Below are 15657 nucleotides of genomic sequence, written 5' to 3'. Positions count from 1 at the left end.
TGAAGTTGCAATCAAGATACCAGCCCGGGCTTCAGTCATCTGGAGGCTTGATTAGAGCTTGAGGATCTGTTCCCAGGTGCCCATTCACACACTGTCAGGTTGGAGCCAGTAATTACTGGGTGGCCTCAACATCTTCCCATGGGGGCCTTACAAAGGTGCACTGAGTGTCCTCACAATTTGGTCGATGACTTTACCTAAAGCAAGTAATCCCAAAGAAAGCCAGACAGAAGCTATCCCTTTCTTGACCTAGCCTTGGAAATCATAGAAGTTGCAGTTATATTTTAAAACCACCACAGGACCACAGTCCAAAGTATGTATTGATGCAGGAATGTTCTGATCACCTCACTGAAGAATCTTCTTTAGTATTTCTCTGTTGTAAAACCCAGTATTTTCCAGATGCCTTGGTGTGAAAGTCAAGACCCCACACCTACTTTGGAACATTAATTTTCTCCTTGTACCACACCTCCCCATGTGTACCCCTTTAATCCACCCAAACTGGATAGTGACTCATCCCTGAAGTCTTTTTTTTTTTTTTTTGCCATTTCTACATAGTTCACAGTGTTTCTTTTAACTGGGATATATCCCCAGTAGATCTTTACCCATTAAAATTTTACCTATTCTTCAAGAGCTCAGATCAAATTCACGTTCTCCTTAAGGTGGTCCCGAGAGTCATGTTTAAAAGTATTAACTTACTTTAAAAAAAAAAAAAAAAGAAAGGTTGGGGCACCTTGGCGGCTCAATGGGTTAAGCCTCTGCCTTGGGCTCAGGTCATGATCTCAGGTTCCTGGGATTGAGCCCTACATTGGCTCTCTGCTCAGCAGGGAGCCTGCTTCCCTTCCTCTCCTCTCTGCCTGCTTCTTTGCCTACTTGTGATCTCTGTCAAATAAATAAATAAAATCTTAAAAAAAAAAAGTAATACTTTCCTTCCATTTATGATAGCTTGGATGAAATTTGAGGGTATTATGTTAAGTGAAATAAATCAGAAAGATAAATATTGTATGATACTACTTATATGTGGAATCTAAATAGAGCCTAACTCAGGGAAACAGAATAGATTAAAGGTTACCCCAGCTGGTAGGGAGAGGGATATGAGGAGATACTGGTCAAAGGACATAAGCTTTCAGTTCTAAGATTGATAAATTCTCAGGAATCTAATGGACAGCATGGTAATTACAGCTAATAATCCTGTATTATATATTTGAAAGTTGCTAAGAAAGTAGATCTTAAATGTTCTTTTTTTTTTTTTTTTAAAAGATTTTATTTATTTATTTGACAGACAGATCACAAGTAGGCATAGAGGCAGGCAGAGAGAGAAGGGAGGAAGCAGGCTCCTTGCTGAGCAGAGAGCCCGATGCGGGGCTCGATCCCAGGACCCTGAGATCATGATCTGAGCTGAAGGCAGTGGCTTAACCCACTGAGCCACCCAGGCGCCCCAGATCTTAAATGTTCTTACCACAAAAAAGAAATGACAATTAGGTGACAGTATGGAGGTGTTAGCTAATTATATGGTGGTAATCATTTTGCAGTATCTAAGTGTGTCAGATCAACACATTGTACACCGTAGATTTATACAATGTTATATGTCCATTTAGCTCATAAAGCTGGAGAAAAGAGAAAAAATAAGAAGATTATTAGCAAAAAAAGCAATAATTTTCTTTGTGTGTTTCCAAGCATTTTGTATCTCTTTTATACCCCTTAGCCCATTCTACCTTGATATATTTATCATTTGTCTTATCTCCCCTGCTAGGTTACAGTCTTTGAGGCATGAACTGGGTTGTTTCTTTGTATTCATTGAAATGTAAGATACACAGTAATGCTCCATAAATCTTCGTTAAATGCTGAGTAGGTGTTTTCATTTAAAATGTAATTAAAGGAATATCAAGTTTTCTACTAACTAGAGGGGAGGAATCCTCTCATAATATATATGCATATCAAATCATATTATATACTTGAAATACTTTACTGTTAATAATTCCTCAAAAAAAGCTTAAAAATTTTCTAAAAGGAATATAAAAAAAGTTTATATGAAAATGTTGAAGACTGAATCAAGTTAAGATTCACAACTTTTTTTGGAACTCTCAAAATAGCAGAAGTATAGGTATAGGTATACATTCTGATTCAAAGTGAATTAACTAGTGCATATTCTAGTGGGCTGCTGGTATGATTTCTTTTTTTTTTAAGAACAATATTGCCACCTAATGGAGAAATAGATTTTGGACTTTCCAAAAAGGGTCACAGGCCTGGAAGACTAAAAATTCAAAGGCAAAAGATACTGGGCTATGGGAAAAAAATAAGGTGGTTCTCTGGAATCCCAAATATGGAAGAATTAAGGCAGGTATAGGGGCATGTGAACTTAAAATGGGAAGGAGATGTATATATAACAGAAGAAAATTAATTATAGTGTATATATAGAATTCACTATACAAATTAAAAGAGGCTAATTAAATTTAGATTATCACAAGTTATTCAAAGCATAAATTTTAAAGAAAAAATGATTTCTATGTGATTAACAGAAGGAGTACACAATAGTAGGTTGCAGTTATTTTTAATAATTTGTTTTAGTTTTTTTTCTTTTGACAAATCTAGCTGGTAAGAAAGAAGAAAATTAAGTCCTCCCCTGACAATTATACTACCTAGAGATGCCTGGTAAATATTTTGGTTTATTTTCTTCCCCTTTTTCTTCCTCTATTGAGAAACAGTTGAAAATTGGGGTGCCTATGTGGCTCAGTGGGTTAAACGGCTGCCTTCAGCTCAGGTCATGATCCTGGAGTCCTGGGATCTAGTCCCACATTGGGCTCCCTGCTCAGTAGGGAGTCTGCCTCTTCCTCTGTCCCTCAACCTGCTCTTATGCTCTCTCTCTCTCAAATAAATAAAATAAATACATAAATAAATGAGGTCATTATGTACAAATAGTTAACTGACTCTTTTACTTTAATTGTGAACATTTTTCAATACCATTACATATTTTTCTTTCTTTTTTAAAAAAAGATTTTATTTATTTATTTGACACAGAGAGATAATGAGAGAGAGAGAGCACAAGCAGGGGGAGTGGCAGGCAGGCAGGCAGAGGGAGAGGGAGAAGCAGGCTCCCCGCTGAGCAAGGAGCTCGATGATGCGATGATGCGGGACTGGATCCCACGATCCTGGGATTATGACCTGAGCGGAAGGCAGCCGCTTAGCCAACTGGGCCACCCAGGCGCCCCAATGCCATTACATATTTTTCTATAAAATCTTTTGACTAGGTGCATAGAATTCCACTGGGTAGATGCATCATGATTTATTTTTTATTTTTTTAAAGATTTTATTTATTTATTGACAGAGAGAGAGAGAGATAGAGAGGAGGGGGAGGGGAAGAGGGAAAGGGAGAGGAGAGAATCTCAGCACAGAGCCAGACACAAGGCTTGAGCCCATGACCCTGAGATCTTGACCTGAGCCAAAATCAAGAGTCTGAAGCTCAACCAACTGAGCCCCCCAGGTGCCCCAACGTATCATGATTGATTAATTGGTCCCTTGTTTTTTGGACATCTGGACTGTTTTCTTTTTTCTTTTTAAAGAATATGTAACAATCTTTTTTTTTTTTTTTAAAGAGTTTATTTATTTATTTGAGAGAGAGAAAGTAGGAGCGGTGGAAGGGGGCAGAGGGAGAGGGAGAAGCAGACCCCCCACTGAGCAGGGAGCCTGATGTGGGACTCAACCCAGGACCCTGAGATCATGACCTGAGCTGAAGGGAGACGCTTAAGTGACTGAGTGGCCCAGATGCCCCTGGACTTTTTCTAATTTTCCACTATTATACACCGTTATGAACATCTAAGTAACAATATTCTTCTGTATCTGTAATTAGCATTTAGGATAACATCTTAAAAAAATATGTATTTTATTTGTTGGGGGTGCCTGGTGGCTCAATCGCTAAGCGTCCGCCTTTGGGCTCAGGTCATGGTCCCCTGGGTCCTGGGATCCAGCCCTGGTTGGCAGGAAGCTGCTTCTCCCTCTCACACTCCCCCTGCTTGTGTTCCTGCTTTCGCTGTATCTCTCTCTGTCAAATAAATAAATAAAATCCTTTTCTTTTAAAGATAATAATAACTAGCCTTTATATTAAAGGTTACTATTTTAGGTACTTTTCGTGCATTGTTTGTTATTTAATCCTTGCCACACCCTATGAGCTAGTTACTATTATTATTCTTTTAATTCCTGGAAACCTGAGGCTTAGAGAAGTGATTTGCCAGAGTAAAACAGCTGGTAAGTGAGAAAGATCTATCTCATGGGGAAGCTCTTCTCTACTGCCTTTTTTATGGCATTAAGATTAGATTGAGTATGCCTGTTTCAGCCTGACTGCCAGGAAATGTAGACTATAGCATCATAGCTTTAAATTAGTTTACCTTTCTTTGCCGAGAGAGTTTTATGTCCTTTTTATTCCATGCATACACGTTTTGAGGACAGAAGGCTCTGTCTGTGGGAATCTTAGGGAGATGTGTTTTAGATTAATTCTAGGAAGAATTTTCTAAAAATGGGAACTATGAAATACTAGTCTAATGAATTAATGAGATTTGAATTAGTGATACTTCTGTCTCTAGATATTTTTCTCATACAAGGAATCCTATATTAAGTGTGACTCTTAAGATCTCTTTCTATTCTAAAATATTGTTTTTTAAAAAGTTTATTTATTTAAGTAACCTTTACACCCAACATGGGGCTTGAACTCATGACCCCAAGATCAAGAGTTGCACTATCTATCCTCTGACTGAGCTAGCCAGGTGCCCCAATTCTAAAATATTATGATTCTATCAGTCTACATGGTATTTTAAAAATATGATTATGAGAGCAACTTGTCTTGGGAACGGTTGCTCATGAATAGCTTTTTATAAAAACTCAATACTGATCTTGTAAGTCTGAAGAAGATTGGTCCAAAAGATGGTACTCATGGGCAGGGACATGGAGTTTTTCTGTGTTCAGGATTAAGAAATAATGTATAACAGAAAATGTTTCTTTATTGAGACTTTTCCAGGAATGTGCCTCAATCCCCCCATTTCCTTATGATCTTTTGTTGTTGTTTATTTGTTATAATTGTTTTAATTATAGCTGAAGGAGAATTTAAGGAACACAGAGAGGAAACATCAGGAGACACTTCGAAGACTGGAGGGCAGGTTTTTTGAAGAAAAGGTACGGCATTTTAGAGTTAATTAAGAAATATTTTATTTAAAAAATATTTTGTTTACTAAAAGGATATAAGTATCTATATGCATTCTGAGACATGTGAACCTTTCCTTTGGATCTTATTAGAGAATTGTTTATCAAGTCACAGCAGAATTTAAAAAAAAAAACCAAAAACAGGGAAAACAAAACCTGTTCAGGATATCTCTATTTCTCTCGGGATTATTCTCAGGATATCTCAGGATTCTCAGGATATCTCTATATCTCTATTTTCCCCTCTAGATAGAGATTCTTTTTTTTTTTTATTTTAAAGATTTTATTTATTTTTGAGAGAGAGAGAGAGAGAGAGGATGAGCATGAGTAGGGGAAGGGGAAGGAGGAGAAAGAGAGAGAGAGAGAGGAAGATAGAGGAGGAGAGGAGAGTGGGAAAGAGGGGGAGGGGTAGAGGAAGGGGACAGGGGAAAGAGGCGGGAGGGAGGGGAGAAGCAAACTCCCTGCTGAGGAGGGAGCCCAGTCCAGGGCTCAATCCCAGGACCCTGGGATCATGACCTGAGTTGAATGCTTAGCTGACTGAGCCACCCAGGTGCCCCTAATTAGAGATTCTTGAAGTCCTCAAGGGGGATTGTCATCTTACCAAGGTTTCAGGACACACCCCCTGCAGCTTGGTGTTCCCCTGGTGGAAGGGAGCCCCATGTACCACATTATATAGGGGGGCTAGGATGGGAGAGGTCACTCTGGTACACATGAAGGTATTTCCCTGGTTAAGACAAGCTAAACTAAGGGTGTTAATAAAAGAGGGCTCAAAAATGTTCCTTAGCATATCACAAACTGCCATGTTTCTCTGTGCCTCTGATGTTAATTATCCGAATTGTGGAAGTGCACTGGAACACTTCTCTTCTACACAGGCTTTTCAAAGGAACCATGGTTTTTCTTTAATTCTTCATTCTTGGGAAGAATTGAACAGATTTTTTTTCAGAAATTCGCAGGGATGTAGCCAAGTTGAGAGTGGGGCTAATAAGTACTCATATCAGGTTTAGATAAAGGATTTGCTTCAAAAAGTGGCTCTAAGTACCCAGTTTATGTAACCTAGGAGTGGGGCAGGAGCAGAATCTTGGTGCTTGCCCTCTGGGGTACTTCCTGGCACTGTTAGGAATGGAAGTCCTCAGGCATGGGCTGCTTTCAATTGCCTTTTCCAAAACTCTGTCCCGTCCTAAGCTTGATCTCTTCTCTGCTAACTGTAGCATTCTACAAACAAAGGTTAGGAGTGCTTGGTCAGTTTATAGCATACCTGACTGACGGTGCTTATATAAATAGGATGTTTATGTCTGGAAGCAGGTGGCTGCTGGCCTTTCCTCCATACATGCAAGATGGTTAAGGCAGCTCTAAGATTTGTCTGTGTTTAAGGCAGGAAGAAGGGGAGGCTCCAGCTGTTGTAGCTTTTCTTTTGATCTGCAAACCAGAAAAGCTTTCCCTTCTGGGGAAAGAAAGAAGCTCTTAGCAGATTTCTTCTCGCATCTATCTCATTGGCCAGAACCGTGTTATATAGGATGCTGGAAAAGTGAGTGTGTTGTTTTTCTAGACCCTAGTGGGAACTGGGAAGGAAAAGGGAGGATGGGAGTGAGTGCTGGGATGGCCAGCTGCAGCAGTAGCCATCTCACCTTGTCAGGTGTAAGCCACCTGGTTAAGGATGGACTCCTGAGCTGGCGTGAACCCCAATGCTGCTGGCTTATGGCAGCCGGCTTTCCAGTAAGCTTGTTTAGTCATCTCAGACTGTAGCGCACTCCATGCTGCACCTGGTCATATGAAAGACTTCCCTCAGGTTATTGGTGTTTTGTTTTGTCTCCCCATTTAATCCTTTCTGTCTCCTGAACCACCAAGCCCTTTCCCAATGGCATATTTTTATACTTTGCTTTTCCTTTCTGGAACGTTCTTCCTCCAGCTCTGGCTCTTCTCATTCTTCAGAGCTCAAATGTTATTTCCTCAGAGATAAAGTCCCTAAACCCCAGTCTAAAAGAATCTCCCTCAATTATTGTCTGTGTCATTAACTCACTGACTGCATTGACAGCATTTATCACAGTCTATTGTCTTATTCGTTTACTTATTAGGGAGGTGGTACAGTGTCACCTTGCCTGCTATGACTCTCTGCTCTGCCATTTACAAGCTATCTGACTCTGGGCAAGTCACTAACTTCTCCTTCCCCCTTTTGTTTCCTCAGTCCTTGTTTTTGGATAATAATGGTGTCTAATTCTTCGGGTTGTTGTGAGAAGTAAATAGTAAATGTAAAGCTCTTAGAACCATGCCTCACACATAGTAATGCTCAATGCATTTTAATTATTATTGTTGCTTGGATCTCACCTAGAATATAAGGTGAGATTTTATCTGGGACTTTATCTGTTTTTTCACCACAGAATCTCCATCTAAAAAATCTGGTACAATATTAGTGCCCAGTAGGAGTATGTTGCATAAGTAAATAAATGACTCTTGCCACTTGGTATATAGCGGAAATTTCTCCCAGCTCTGCTTTCCAATACTGATGTGGAATTTTTTTTTTTTTTTTTGTATTTTCTTGTCATGTTGCTTCTTCAGCGGGAAGACCCAGAGGTACCCTGAGGTTCCTGTGTTCAAATGCTCCTCTCTGCTAGCTCCTCCACCAGTACTTGGAGTTCTCCACACTGGGTTATGTGGCAGGAGTATTTTATTTCACATTATGAAATCAATACTTCACTTTTTGAACTCTGTATTAAAATAGCCTATTTTCTTTTTTAGCACCGACTAGAACAAGAGGCTGAGAAGAAGATAATAATGCTGGCAGAGAGAGCTCACCATGAAGCCGTTGTGTAAGAGACTGGTGTCTCCTTTTCCTTTCTCTTGGCTCTCTGACCTCTTTGCCGGTGTATTTTGTTATTATCATGCTGTCTTCCCTTTTCTCTTGGTTTGCTTTCTTCAAATTTTCTTCTTTACTTTCCCTCACTGTTTCTTTCTCTTTGCATCCTGGCCCCTTCCCATCCACTCTTTCTGTACCAGGGTGGTGTGGAGGAAAGAACTCCAGCTTTGAAGTTAGACTTTGGTTCCCAATCTGTATACTGACTGACGGACTGACTGTCAGAAGATTTCCTAACATTTTTGAGATTAAATTTCTTCATTTAAAAATGCAGATAATCATAGCAACTGTACAGAGTTGTCATGAGGTATGTTAGTGAAAGTAACATTTAATTGTGTTGTTAATAAATTAACTCTCACACCTCAACGGTTTAGTTCTTGCTCACTTAACAATCCAATGTGAGTCCGCGAGCTCTACTTGAGTGGTGACTCAGGAACCGGGGCTGCTTCCATCTTGGACTTCTTCACATCCAATCATGTGGACAGGAGAGAGCATGGGAAATTCCTGTCTGCTCTTAACCGCCTTGGACTGGAAGTAACACATAACTTTTCACTCTTCCATTGTTGAGAATTTAGTCGTAAGATCCCCACCTAACAGTTGGGTACCCGCCATTAACTAAATAAGTGGTGGTAAGACAAACCATAAAAGACTCAATCTCAAGAAACAGACTGAGGGTTGCGGGGGGGAAGGGGGACGGGAGAGGGTGGTGGGGAAATGGACATTGGGGAGGGTATGGGCTATGATGAGTGCTGTGAAATGTGTAAACCAGACGATTCACAGACCTGTACCCCTGGGGATAAAAATACATTATATGTTTATTAAAATAAAAAAATTAAAAAAAAATAAATAAGTGGTGGTCATTATTTTTAATATCGGGGGATAAGGCAATCATTGTTCCAGTTTGGTAGTATCTAATACTTAATCCTGTGTTTTGGGCTCTTATGTCTATCTATTTCAGGCAATTGAACAATGCTGGAAGATCTGTTTTTAAAGAGAATGTCTATCTCCAGAAAGCTCTCGCATACCATCTGAAGGAAGCTGATGCTCTACAAAAAAACTCCCAGAAGTTGCAAGAGACTCAGACTTTCCTTTTACATCAAAAGGTTCCCACTCCATTTAGACTTCATTTCCTATCTTTCTGCTTTTTGTTTGTTTGTTTAAGGATTGGGTTGGTAAATATGAAAAATTGAGTAAAATAAGGACAATGGGATCATTTTTCTTCTGTCTGGATAATGTACCTTTCTCATCTGAAAGGATTAATTACGAGAATGACATAAGAAGCATTGGGCTTGGTTTTATAAAGAATGTATCAGAAACATAAATAACTCCTATGCTCTACTGCCTACTAATACTGGTTTTACTTTGCTTAGCTTAGAGTTGGTCTCTGAATCCCTTAAATATAGGTTCAACTGTAGCTGTCCTGACAACAATGGCTTTGCCATGTAAGGGTTTATTCTCTCCCCGAAAGGAAGTCTGGAGGTTAGCAATCCAGAGCTGGAATGCTAGTGCCACAAAGCCAACAGAACTCGGTTTCCTTAACTCTGCTGTGCAGTGTGTGGCTGACATCCCCAACGTCACCTCATGACCCAAAGCAGCTGCTAGAACACTAACCATTACTCAAACACCAGGAAGGAAAAAGGACGAGGAGGAAAAAAGAAAAAAGTCTGCCCCTCCCTTTAGATGTCTTCCTGGAAGTCCTGCACACACTTCTACTTAAGTTTCATTGACCCAACTTAGCTACATGGCTTTGCTGAACTGCAATGGAGACAGAATTTTCAGTTGGGCTTCCTACCCTCCTGAATAAAACCAGAGTTTTATCACTAAGGAAGAAAGGGAAAATGAAAAAGAAATAGGCAACTAGTCTATACCTGACGATAGGCAACAATTTCCAGTATATAGTTGTTAGTGTGTTACTGTATTGTTTTACTGATTTTGAAATCACCCTTTTTGATAATACAAAATATTGAAAGTTTCAGAATTTGGGGGGAAGGACAGTTTCTTACTTAGGAAACGTAATGGCCTTCACAAGCCCAGAGAAGAACAACCCTCAGATGTTTTTTACTCTCCATACACAGAACACCAAATATCACCATCTCAATCTGGCATCAAATTTAAATCTCATGAAGTAATGAAAATTAGGAACTTTTAAGTTCTGAAATTGACTAAAAAAACCCTCTCACCTCTCTCGTCTTTGTTTTTAGGAGATCAATGATCTGTTGGTTAAGGAAAAGATTATGCAACTCACCCAGCAAAGATTGCAAATCCAAACTCTTCAGAAGAAGGTGGTAAGCTTGGAGACTGCCCTGAGTTGTATGACCAGAGAGTTTGAGATTGAAGTTTGTAAAATACAGCAACAGGCAATGATAGAGAACGAAGCAGGGCAGGTTGAAATTGACAAGCTGCAGCAACTTCTCCAGATGAAGGACAAAGAAATGAATCGAGTAAAGAAGCTGGCCAAGAACATACTGGACGAGAGAACAGAAGTGGAAAGTTTCTTTTTAGATGCTCTACACCAAGTGAAGCAACAGATCCTATTTAGCAGGAAGCATTATAAACGGGTAGCACAAGCTGCTTTCAATTTTAAAATGAGAGAGGCATGTGCAGGAAGAACAGAATATCCCAAAATCCGAACTTTTGATGGCAAAGAGCACAGCACCAACAGTGTGAATCAAGATCTTATGGAGGCTGAGAAATGGTACAAATCATACCTTTTCTATTTTTTTCTTTTGTCCTGTTATTTTTGTGCCCTTTAGAAAAGTAAGTTTAGAAGTTCAGTTTGCTAATATCTAGATATTGAATAGATTACTCAATAAGTTATTTGAGGGCAGGAACTAGCTTACTCATCTTTATAACCCCTATGCTTAGCACAGCATGTGGGGCTTAATAGGTATTCTTAGTAGATTCCCTTTTTTCATCAGATACTACTTCTTCTCCTTTTTTTTTTTTTAAAGATTTTATTTATTTATTTGACAGACAGAGATCACAAGTAGGCAGAGAGGCAGGCAGAGAGAGGGGGAAGCAGACTCCCTGCTGAGCAGAGAGCCCAATGCAGGGCTTGATCCCAGTCCCCTGAGATCATGACCTGAGCTGAAGGCAGAGGCTTTAACCAACTGAGCCACCCAGCCGCCCCTCATCAAGTACTTCTTAAAGAGACTAGATCATTTGTTCCATAGAATGTCATTCTAGTATCTTTTAACATGTTCTTTTATTTTACTTTCTGTAAACTCATTACAAAGATTTGATCAGATTTAGTTTAAACATTTTTGATAAGTGTACTTTCACAAATATTTTGTACTATTCCCTTTACTATTCTGAGATGAAATTCATAGGTTATAATATCTAACTAAACATATAATTTAAAAAACCAATATAACAGTTCTTTGTGATAATTCTTTATTATACAGAACTGTCCCATGGATTGGAGGACATCCAGTAGTGGGCCCCCATCATTGTTTTAACTGAAAGTCCCCATGATTTTCCAAAATATACTCCAGAGATCTACTGCAACTGTGATAAAGGTAGCAGAATGCTTGAGACAGTTGTAGACTGGATACGATGATTGTTTCCTGTTAGCATTTTTGTCTGTCAGTACACTCTTAAACCATGAATTATAGTGCATTTTAAAGATTATTCTGGGGGAAAAAAAAAGTCTTATATCCCAGGCTATTCAAGGCCTTACCTCACAAAACTCAAAAGGCCTCCCTACTACTATGTACTAATATCTTATTAACAGTGCTTCCAAATGAGTTTTCTGCTTTGATTTATAATTGACTAATTTGTAGGTTCTTTTAAATTATATAGCTGTTGGGAAGGTTAGACATGGTCAGTGGCTTTTGAAAGACAAGACCCTTCTTCAAAAATGTCCATGCTATGATTTTTAAAACTTTTTGCCATATTCAGAAGTCTGAATGGAAGTTACTTCCATTACCAAGAGGTTTGCTATAATTTCCTTTTTAAAAATTTAATATGTCAAGCAAATTGAGTCCCTACCATACATAAGGCAGTTTCTTTTATATTTTTGGCTCCAAAGTAGTAAGTAAGTTTTCAGAGGGTGGTATATAAAATGATTCTCCACATTGTTATTACAGAAACCAGACTCTTCCTCTTCTGCCCTGTGTGACATTTTTGCTATTGAACAACTTCTCATCTTAACCTCAGTGTACTATTGACTGTACCAGCAGGGCAGAAATGGTGATTAGAATATTACATCATCTGCTTAAGAGGCAGATTGGGGAAGGAAAGTTGAAGTATACGGTGATCATAAGGCAAAACCTAAACTTTTAAAGAAAACTACCCCAATAGACCTATATGCAAAACGTTTCTTACACTGTATAACATCAGTACTCTCTACAGTGCCAGCCAGCTTTCATAGATAGCAAATAGACTACAAATCCCCTGGGAAGTGATAGCATTTATGCCTGGAAAGCTTAGCTGCAGATTTATTTCAAGGTAAGAAAATAGGCTAGATAAGTTATGTGTTAATTTTCTAAACATACCTCTTGTCACTCTGTTTTCATAGCAAAATATCTGGTACAGAAAAATGTTAAAAGGAATTTAGGAATAATCTCACCTTATAAATAGCTTTTTTATTGTTGTATTGTTCCTTTTGTCTTTGTATCTCAATGCATGTTATACTGCAAACTTTCTATTTTGCTTATTTGCTGAATGTTTGAGCACAAACCTTTTTCTTCTTATAGTTTTTTAAAATTTTTATCCTAATGCCTATATAACATTTCAGAATGGCTAGCCTATTAATATCCATTTCAACTTTATGATTTTGCAACAGACACAGTTTGCTTTGTAGTCATTACATTTGGAAGCCTCTTAATATTCAGTTATGGTTTGGAAATTTTCTCATGTTTACATATTCCATATTTTTTTTTAAAAGATGAGATGCTTATTTGGCTATATATATTTTTCTTTTTTTCTCTTTGAAATTCTTTAGGACCGATATTCAAGGAAATGTGGATATTGGAGATTTGACCTGGGAGCAGAAGGAGAAAGTCTTGAGATTGCTTTTTGCAAAAATGAATGGTTTTGTTCCTAGGTAACTCCCTATTTTTGTAGCAAAATACCAAATTGTTACCAAACCTAGAAACCATATAGGAAAAATGAACATATTCTCATTTAGAATTAAAGGAATGGGAAAGGACCAGAAAATACAAACTGGTCATACTGCTTAGCACCTGCCACTCCCAGAGATGAAGAATGGGAGATGAATGAATGAGCACAAAAATGAAAGATGAGTTAGAATGAAAGGGGGGAGAAAAGAGACAGCTTAGATGTCGAAGGGAATGCTTGCTGAGAAGGTACAATATTGCTTGGCTGCATGAGTGGTCACTAAAGAGCAGTACAGTAGTGTTAGGATTTTAGTAATTTTTGCAAAGATAAGTAAATGATTTTTAAAAATTAACATATAATGTATTATTAGCCCCAGGGGTACAGGTCTGTGCATCGCCAGGTTTACACACTTCACAGCACTCACTATAGCACATACCTTTCCCAATGTCCATAACCCAACCACCCTCTCCCAAGTAAAATGATTTTTAAGCTGATTATTATTCAAGAGAACCTCTAATACCAAGAAAAAGACCTAGAAAAGAAACAGAAATCCTCAGATATTCCAACTAATTATTTTTAATGATTCATTTCACTTTCTTTCTCCACTATGTTCTATCAGTGACTATAACCCTGGTAATGAACTATAAAGCGGCTAAAATAGATCAACCACTTATTAATTGCTTACATGCATGGTACTATGTTAGGGACTATGGGCATTCAAAGGAATTAAGAGACATTGTCCTTTTCTTAAGATTTTATTTATTTATTGGGGCACCTGGGTGGCTCAGTGGGTTAAAGCCTCTGCCTTCGGCTCAGGTCATGATCTCGGGGTCCTGGGATCGAGCCCTGCATCGGGCTCTCTGCTCAGTGGGGAGCCTGCTTCCTCCTCTCTCTCTGCCTGCCTCTCTGCCTACTTGTGATCTCAGTCTGTCAAATAAATAAAATCTTTAAAAGAAAAAAAAAAGATTTTATTTATTTATTTGATAGAAAGATCACAAGTAGGCAGAGAGGCAGGCAGAGAGAGGGGGAAGCAGGCTCCCTGCTGAGTGGAGAGCCCAATGTGGGGCACGATCCCAGGACCCCGAGATCATGACCTGAGCTGAAGGCAGAGGCTTAACTCACTGAGCCACCCAGGCACCCCAAGAGACACTGCCCTTGATCTCTTAAGAATTTATAATCTAGTTGCCCAAACAAAACAAAACAGCAAAGAAAAAAGTTAGGTGACACAATAAAGTATCATCGGAGTTCAGACAATGTGTCAGTGGCCTACAGTAGTCACCAAAGACTTCAGTCAGGAAGACTGAAAGAGTATATTTCATATATTTCAGTATATTTTAAGGAGTATATATCACCTGCAAGGTGCCTTGCAGGAGAGAGGAGTACACAGGGTGGGAAAGGTACATCAGAGGGGCTTAGGCTGAAGCCCAGAGGTAGGAATGGAGGCGGGGTGTTTGGGGGATATCGAGGAAACACTTCCCAGGCTGAAGAAACCTGACGATACTAGAGAGTAATTAGTAATTAGAAATAAGGTTGGATTTATAGATTAAATTATGATGACCCTTAAAAACCATGCAGAAAAAACCAAGTCTTAGGTCATTGTACATTCTAGAGTAGTGTAACACACTTTCCTTTTCTGCCTTGAAGGAATGCGAGAGCAGTAAGCCCGACTCTCATACTGTCTCACTAGAAGGGTTACAGGCCACTGTTCCCAGAGATGACCTGAACCTGACGCACTGACATGTAGGGTGGACCACAGAACAGAAGTAGAGCTGGGAACAGCGAAAGCTGCCATGCTCTTCCGGACGTGCGGCAGTGCGGGTATAGGTGGGAATGGAAGCCATCAGAGAAAAGGGACAAACTGAGACACTGAGGAAGGAGAAACAGGACTTGGTGATAAAAGACAAAAGGAATAAAGAAGGCAAAGTGTAAAAGTTAAGGTGTTTAGCTTAGAAATGCAATAATGGTGGTATGAAAGGCAAATGAAAAAATCTGGAAAGCTAGCATGAAGGAAATGTTTAAATTTTATTTAATCTGTCCATTAATTCATGTAGCATATACATACTGGGTACCTACTACTTGTTGAAGATATAGTGTTGAGCAAATAAAGACATCATTTCTAATCTCAGGGAGTTCATAGCCTACATGGAAGAAAAACATTATTCAAATCATCACACAAATGTAAAAGTACAACTCTGACACTGGCGCCAAGGAGTGGTTTATAATGGTAAGATAGCTTAGATTGGGGGAACCTGACCTAACTGAGGAGTCTGGGAAAGTTACTGAGGAAGTAAAAACTTGAGCTGACCTCTAAAAGGTAAAGCAGCAATGTCCACAATCGCCAAACTGTGCAAAGAGCCAAGATACCCTTAAATAGATGAATGGATAAAGATATGGTCCATATATACATGGAATATTACACAGCCATCAGAAAGGATGAATACCCAACTCTTCTATCAACATGGATGGGACTGGAGGAGATTATACTGAGTGAAATAAGTCAAGAAGAGAAAGTTATCATATGGTTTCACTTGTGGAGCATAAGGAATAACATGGAAGACATTAGGAGA

General features: G+C 39.0%; 2 protein-coding genes across 2 annotated transcripts in view; one reads left to right on the top strand and one right to left on the bottom strand.

The window, feature by feature from the left end:
- BBOF1 (basal body orientation factor 1) overlaps positions 1–15657 on the top strand; it is a gene marked incomplete at both ends in the record, with an annotated part of 54382 nt that overhangs the window by 16592 nt on the left and 22133 nt on the right. Inside the window, 5 exons of the mRNA XM_080809630.1 lie at positions 5077–5157; positions 7915–7985; positions 8988–9132; positions 10231–10724; positions 12975–13076. Coding sequence (XP_080665756.1) covers positions 5077–5157; positions 7915–7985; positions 8988–9132; positions 10231–10724; positions 12975–13076 — 893 coding nt within the window. The remainder of the gene's footprint in view (positions 1–5076; positions 5158–7914; positions 7986–8987; positions 9133–10230; positions 10725–12974; positions 13077–15657) is intronic.
- Positions 7717–15657, bottom strand: part of ALDH6A1 (aldehyde dehydrogenase 6 family member A1) — a 32046-nt gene continuing 24105 nt past the window's right edge. The window contains exons 13-14 of the transcript XR_013967200.1: positions 10275–10494; positions 7717–8557 (exon numbers count right to left, since the gene is read on the bottom strand). The gene's annotated coding sequence lies outside the window, so the exon portion shown is untranslated. The remainder of the gene's footprint in view (positions 8558–10274; positions 10495–15657) is intronic.

The sequence above is a fragment of the Martes martes genome (genome assembly GCF_963455335.1).
Source record: "Martes martes genome assembly, chromosome: 7".
Lineage (NCBI taxonomy): Eukaryota > Metazoa > Chordata > Mammalia > Carnivora > Mustelidae > Martes > Martes martes.
The sequence above is the reverse complement of the archived record's forward strand: the minus strand, read 5'-3'. Positions and strand labels throughout refer to the sequence as shown.